This window comes from Hordeum vulgare, chromosome 6H (genome assembly GCF_904849725.1).
Source record: "Hordeum vulgare subsp. vulgare chromosome 6H, MorexV3_pseudomolecules_assembly, whole genome shotgun sequence".
Taxonomy (NCBI): domain Eukaryota; kingdom Viridiplantae; phylum Streptophyta; class Magnoliopsida; order Poales; family Poaceae; genus Hordeum; species Hordeum vulgare.
The window spans coordinates 527,568,398-527,575,840 of record NC_058523.1 but is presented as its reverse complement, the minus strand read 5'-3'; the positions used below and the strand labels follow the sequence as shown (position 1 = coordinate 527,575,840).

At 43.9% G+C, this 7,443-nt stretch overlaps 1 protein-coding gene across 1 annotated transcript; it reads right to left on the bottom strand.

The window, feature by feature from the left end:
* Window positions 1–616: 616 nt before the first annotated feature.
* On the bottom strand, window positions 617–6,420 carry LOC123405755 (probable histone acetyltransferase HAC-like 1). Its single transcript, XM_045099324.1, has 12 exons — window positions 6,402–6,420; window positions 6,212–6,286; window positions 5,777–6,108; window positions 5,400–5,642; window positions 5,039–5,077; window positions 4,381–4,509; window positions 4,097–4,297; window positions 3,797–3,936; window positions 3,402–3,714; window positions 3,021–3,160; window positions 986–1,064; window positions 617–904 (listed from the first exon to the last, which is right to left on the bottom strand). Exons 1-12 carry the CDS (start codon window positions 6,418–6,420, stop codon window positions 701–703), a joined length of 1,914 nt encoding a protein of 637 aa, XP_044955259.1. The 3' UTR covers window positions 617–700.
* Between the last annotated feature and the right edge of the window lie 1,023 nt (window positions 6,421–7,443).

Here is a 7,443-nt window from a genome sequence, read left to right as displayed (position 1 = left end):
GTAATGGTATCTTGGAAAATGATCATCTTGCATGTGTGTAAGAAAAGTTGACCGTGTATTCAAAAACAATTTAAACTTGTATTAAAAATGCTAAATGTGTGTAGTAAAAATGTTGAACATGTATTAAAAATGGTAAACTTGCATGTGAATTTATTTAATAAAGTATTTGAAAAATGTGAAACATTTATAGAAAATGCGTTGACCATGTATTAAAAAAATCTGGTATCTGAATTTTTTTAAACGTATATTAAATGTTAAATATGTGTTAAAAATGAATTAGTTTTATATCAAAAATGTGTATGGGAAAAAGCAAAACCCGAAAGAAAAGAAAGGAAACCGATCAAAAGGAGAAAGAAAAAGCAAACAAACCCGAAGAAAAACAAAGAAAAAAGAAAGAGCCCAATAAAAACGGAAAAAGAAATACAAAAAACCAGAGAAAAAGTAAGGGAAAAAAAACAAGTATCAGATACCCCCTTTCTAGAGACCTCGGCACAGCTTTAATTATGTTGGGAATTGTTTAGATCTAGATCATTTTTGCCCAAAAAAAACAAGTATCAGATACCCCTTTCTATCTTGTTCAGTTGATATTCGGCATAACAAAAAGTCAAAGCTTTCTCCGCGGAGCAAAGATGAATGAATTCGGTATAACAGTCAGTTGGCATACATATGCCCCTATATATACCCCTAAGGACGGGAGTAACTACAAATAACGATTAAACTTGGCAGTGGGATTATGTAGGTGGTACAACACCATCATCGACGAATGCTTGGCTCGGCGAAGGGTGTCATACTGGTAATGGTTCCCTTGACAGAGACTGAGAAACGCCTGCCTGGTGTCGAAAAACTTGCTTTCTAGGATACCGTCTCCATCCTTCGTCTCTTCAGGAACGCCCACAACGTCAACCTAAATGAAAAACATCAGGTTAGATTTCCTTTTTTCTTTTTCTAAAGAGAAGAGAGAAAAGAATCTTGGTTGGTTGGTTACCGGATGAAGCTCATGTGTGTCTCTACTATTGCTCGGGTGCCTCTCCCTCTCTTCAAGCTCTTGTTCTGCACTGTAGCACCTGCACGCAACACGAAGATACGAATGTTCACAAACACAACTTTACAAGAGCTAAAGGTTTTTCTAAAATAACATGGCAAGCGGTATGTTCATCCCAAGGATAGCTCTTATATACACAATTTTCCAGCACATCTACTTAATTTCATCATAATCTCGTCAATACAGCTGATATGGATACAATTTGTTGCAACAAAAAGACCAGGGATCGTACATGGCTTCAACAAAATGTGTAAGAATACCATCTCTATGAAAAAATATATAAACTGCTGCTTTATAAAAAAATTGTTGGCAAATACATATGTTTTCAATTTCAATTGTGATCACATATAGATCAAGTATACACGTGGGCTCTGTTAGGAAGTATTAGTATTAGTCTAGGAGTTCTTATTAGTCTATGTTTAATTTCCTTGCACCTCAAGTCATGTGTAATATATATATGTTCATTGGGCCTTCAATACAAATAAGTTGCTTTCCTAACATGGTATTAGAGCCTTAGGTTATTTTTTCGCACGCGCAACTCGTGCAGATCCAATTTCGCGATGCCGCCATCGTCCTCTGGCCGTCTCGCGCTGCCCTCCCCGATCGATCTCCAACCGGGCCTCACCGCTCGATCTCCTCCCGTCCTGGGAGCGCCGGCTCGCGTCCCCGCTCTTCGCCGTGGCGCACGCGGCCGCCCCTCGCCGGATGTCGGGGATCTTCGACCCCTCGATCGGGTTCCTCCAGTTCGACGGGCCGGACGACGCCGTGCCGTCCCTGACGCTCGCCTTCGCCCCAGCCTCGGAGGAGGCCGCCGCACGCCTCCGCCTCGGTGCTCCTCGTCCCAGGCCGGATCCCGCCGCCAGTCTTCCGCCCTCGCCGGATTTCAGTCCACTGCCGCCACCAATCGTCCCAGGCCGGATCCCGCCGCCAGTCGGCCACCTTAGACGACGCCCTTGCTGGATCGGGCTGCTGCCTCGCTGGATCTCGCCCCACTCCCGATCTGACTCTACTGTTGCGAGCCAGATCGGGATGGCCCACATGCGGCTCTTCCTTCAACTACTGCTAGCAGCTGGTTGCGTTTTGCTGCTGCAGGCATGCTGCTCCGTCTACTGTCGCCAGCTGGCCTGACTACGTGCTGCTGCTAGCTGCTTCCTCCTATACTATGTGGTGATGTTCTCTGCTACTACGTGGTGCTCATACATGGTGATGTCCCCTGCTACTACATGGTGCTCATGTCCCCGTTGTTCCTAGTTCTTTTAGTTTCTATAATTCCGCTGGGTCCACCAAATGCGTTCATATTTTGTGTTTTCTCATGCCATGCGAGTCCACCATACCTTAGTCCGTCAGCCTTTCTCCGGTTCTGATCCTTTCTATACAACTTTTGTGGCCTATTTGCCCTTGTTGTTTTCTGTAGAATTTTCTGGACTTCTTTAGCATTGTCGATCTACGTCCATCGTGTCTTATCCGCCGAGCTTCTTTAGCCGACGGTTGTCGTGGACTATGATTTTCTGCACAATGCTTTATTCTCTTGATGTGACATCTTCTTTTGACAACCTTTCTTCTCTTGATACTTATCTTGTATCTTCAAGTGATGCAGTGTGTACCCCTGATGTGCCATCTCTTCGTTATCTCCTTCGGCGACTCGACAAGTTTTGAAGACTCTTCATGCTACGATGATACTCTCAAGACGCGGACTTGGATTATCATTTTTTTAGTATTACACTTCTTCAAATGCAATGCTATTGCATACGCTTTGCATTTGAGGGGGGGGGGGTGTTAGGAAGTATTAGTATTAGACTATGAGTCCTTATTAGTCTGTTAGTATTAGTCTAGGAGTCATTATTAGTCTATGTTTACTTTACTTACACCTCAAGTCAAGTGTAATATATATATGCCCCTTGGGCCTTCAATACAGATAAGTTGCTTTCCTAACAGGCTCTATAGCAGAGGCGTCATATGGTTCAAGAAATTGACTTACTTGTCACAGATGTAAAAACTTCTGCACTGATGGCAAGCCCAACGTTTTCCAGACGAGATAAGGCTACGACAGTGGCTACAAGAATACTGCAAATGGACCATAATGAAATCTTCCTTCAAAGGATAAATGGTTTCTCCAAGCTGCATACATCAAACCGAATTCATGGTAAAGATGTCGTCGAACTGAAACGACCAACAAAGTACATTTTCACAAACGCGAAAGAGGGGGTTCCGAGAGATAGTACTCCCTTCGATCCATATTATTTGTCGCAACTTCAGTACAACTTTTGACAATACAAAGTTGTACTAAAGCTGCGACAATAATCGGAGGGAGTATTACAATTAACAGAACAAGTGCAAGAGCATCACAGAATAAGCTTACCTTCTGCATCAGCATAACGTCCTTGGAAGCAATCCCACTTAGTTCAGTGTGGCCAGCAGCTCTAAGAGCTCTTTTTCTAATAATTTCCTTTGCCTCACCCTTCTCCTGAAGCTTTCGGTCATCTTCTTCTTGACACAGTTGATTGATCATATCTTCGGCAGCTCCTGGCCAATAATATCCAACGAAGTAAGGCAAACGAGAAGCGGTAACTTTGGCCTTGCACTCTCCCGTAGTAATGAAGAACTGGTCATGCAGATTTGTAAGCTCAACAACAATCTCCTCCTTCGTAGCTTTTCGGAGCATGGCTAAGCACCTGAGTGTGAAACACATTGGAAATCATGCAACCAGGAGCTAAATGTAAGCAGAGTAACACGTGTGTCAATCCAAGGCCTTACCACTCCCGCAGTTTGTCCGATTTTGTCTTCTGAATCTTAGGACGGCAATAAAACATGTTATCTTCACCTTCCAAAGGTGGGCGAGCCCATATATAACAGCTTGTGAATCCACGCTGCTTGCAGTATTCAAGATATCCTATCTGTACACAGCGAGAACTGGTGTAAGATTACAGGAAAATGCTAGCTCAGAGAGGAAGGCGTCACATCTAGTAGCTTCGTACAGAATTTTTTTCTGACCAGCCTGGCAACAGAAAATACATTCACAACTGTGATTAAAATTCAGCATACACAGCAAGTTACCAGAATTTCATGGTAAACGAATGTACGCAAGGCCTCTCCAGTGGCTGCTATAATCCCAGGTCTGAAGTATTTCACAGAATCCAGGTATGACAAGTAAACACGACGTTGGTTCGGCAAAGCGCATTCAGCACCAAATTCTTGAACATACATTCCAAATAAGCACACGTCTACACCTTCGATTTTCTGGAACAAAAGGACAGCCTGCCAACAATCATAGGAATAGAATCATGGATATCACTCTCTGTTTTGTCAGCATAATTTATACTTTAGGCATAAGCTCCTACCTTGGACTTGTAAGGGAACTCCGACGGGTAATTATCTTCTTGATAAGTTTCCAAAAAACGTGGTTTAACTTCAACCTTCTTATCCACTGATGAAACAACTCTGACCACAAGACCCTCTGCTCCAGCAACCTAACAAATATGGAACAATTAGACTTTAAAAGCGATAGAGGGAACATTTCTATCAAAATACTAGTTCACAATGATGCCAAAATGAATGGTGTCTGATGTGATTCAAATTACAGGAAGTCCCTGTCTCTAATACTAATACATAATAATCAGAACTCAACAAGACGTCATAGAAAAAGAGTGCATAAAGCATCAAGATATATAACATACTTCAAGTGCACAAGTAATAAGCAAAGCTCATATACGCTTCAGCCTTCAGGTCTCTGAACTGCCAAAACGATCATTCCTTGGTTTTCAAGCCATCCATCATTTTGTAGTCCATTTGCTGTTGTTTTGTTTTTTCATTGGGTCGTAAACAATCAGATGAAACAATTTTGCACTATATGCTGCATTGCAAACTTTAAATATAATACAATCTGGAATATTTTCACATAAGCCTTTAATATATATGGTTGGAGCACCCCTTCCGAACAATAAATGGGTAATTCATACTATTAGTTAATTCTCCAAAATGGTATACCTCATTACATGCCAGGTGGTAGTATACAGCTAGATAAACTGTTAGGTCATCCTGGTTGATGGAAAAAGTTGCCATGGTGTCTGAAAGAAAAACTAAACAAGCCCCACATTTGGTCTGTTTTTTCTCCTTTCAAATCCGGTATTCAAAAACATGGACATGGCAATCATTACAGTAGGCTGCAATTATTTGGTTGGTATTTTTTACAAGGATTTGCATGGTGTGTTGGCTTGGCACTTAAAAAACACTATCAGGTAGCATATTTTTTTTGTCACAAACGGTAATATATTACCAAAGTGCAGCAAGGACCAATGTATTGCTGAGAAACATAAGCAAATGAAGTACACGTGCACTTTCACCGACAAGTTTCACTAACCTCGTCAAAACTACATCGTTTCTGAGATGCCCGAGCCTGTCTCTCCAGCTTAAGCCGTTTAAAAAGCCGCTCTTCAATATGATCGCTAAGAAGAGTTCTTGGCAGATCACTTGCCCCAAGAACAGCACTCTGCGGTGAAGGCACACGCAGCCCACGCCTCACTTCGTCACAATAGCAATACGGGCAAGTATACGCTTGTTTTGCATCATAGTCTATGTCATTAAACAGAGCACATATCTGATGCTGCCAGCAATCACATGTTTCACAATTAACCCACTGCGGAATGCATCATTCAGAGAGAGAGAGAGATTTAGTAAAAAACAAATATAATCGAAACTACAGCCATACAACCACCAGCATAGAAATACGGAACTTACGCCTTCTTGAGTTTCCTCATCATTTCTTTTTTTCTGAAACCAGGCCTTGGAAAGATTCTGTCCTTCAACCTCAATGGTGCAACCACGGGACTGACTGAAACATGAAACGCAGAAAAGGTGGCGGGTATCACCAGTGCCACAAGTGTAGTATGGTGCATTTCGCTTTATCCGAGCACCACAGGGGAAGCAATGCATCGGCGGGGGTTCAAAAGTGAGTTTTTCCTGTTTGCAGAGCTGGCATGCATTTTCATTTACATAAGACACCGGCGATCGATGACCGGATAGGGGAGCTTCACGTGGTGAATCGACAAACCTACATGAGATTGTATGTCCTGAGAAAACATTATGGCCGTCAGAAACTAAAGCAGTATGGACTATACAAGGATGATGTAAATGCTCAGACGGCTCGGCTGACTATCTCTGTTTCTGCATCACCCTTGGTCGTGCTGATCGCTATTGTGTTCGTGGAGTTCATGCAAAATTCAGATAACAGCTGCAATAAGATTAAACCTGCAGCAGTGCGACCAAAAGAAATGCAAGTAGCCGGACTACTCGACGCTCGACCGATCACTGGCCCCACGGACAGGCAAACGGGTTCAGATCGTCGAGGAGGAAGCCTACGCACAGGCACCAAACAGCGGCATGGGGTAAGAAGTGCAGATTCAGTAAGCTAAACCCCAATGCCTTATTTTCAGAGGAGTATTACTTCTGCAAATTTGCACGCCTTACACAAAACTCTCGACTACAAAGTACAAACAGGACACAAATATACTGTAGAAGGCAAAAAAAAAAAATCCTAATCCTTATCCATGGCTGGGGTGTCGTGGGTATAAGCCTGACAGTAGATGTGTAGGGTACGAATGAGATGGGCAGAGTCCTAGCTACGGTGAGGTTGTATGAGTTCAGGCCCCTCTGCGGTGGAGGTAACAGCCCTACGTCTCAGTGCTCTCGGAGCTTGTTACCGAGTGTGATATGGAGTACAAAGATTTGCTAACCCCTTTACCAGTGGGGGAGGGCGGCTTATATAGAGTGTGCTGCCCTCCACAACGGTTCTGATTCAAGGGTGGAGTAGTGACGATTGAATGCATACGTTACCTGTTCTAAATGCTAGTAAATGCACCCGGAAACGTACAGCGGTTTCCCTCCACAGAGGTTACGACGTACCGAGTGTATCCAGTCGGTAGGCCCGGTGCTCTCCGAATGTTAGTCTCCGACTGGATGATTCTGGGCCTGTTACCGACTGGATGATGGGGGCACCTTAATTCAGTCGGGGCATACTTAAGGTCCTGTCCCTTGTGTGGGGTAGTCCTTCGGTAGGACATGTAGGGCAGGCCTATGACCCTACCCTAGGACTATGACCCCATCATTAGTCCCCGAATGGATTGGGGTTGAAACGTCGAAGCAGTGCTCGAGGCTCAGATCCGACTGGACTAGGTTCGGCTTGGGCGTTGCTTGCCTCTATCCATTTTATCTCTCCTGACCAATGATCCGAGTGGAGGTGTTTTGCGAAACAGACTGTCGGGAACCGAGTGCTTTCGCGGCATCTTTTGATGCGACCGGTCAACTGACAGCGGCGGATTTTCCGGGATCTCAAATTTCGGTTTCCGTGCGCTTAGCAGGGACGACGTCAGCGCGCTCGAGTAGCGCCTGACTCCTCGATCCTCGCG

Excerpts from the sequence above, each read along its gene's own strand:
- LOC123405755 (XM_045099324.1), bottom strand. Across the intron at positions 4,510-5,038 it reads TAGCTGTATACTACCACCTG|GTTGCTGGAGCAGAGGGTCT; the intron begins GCATGTAATGAG and ends CATATTTGTTAG. Across the intron at positions 905-985 it reads ACACACATGAGCTTCATCCG|GTTGACGTTGTGGGCGTTCC; the intron begins GTAACCAACCAA and ends TTTTTCATTTAG.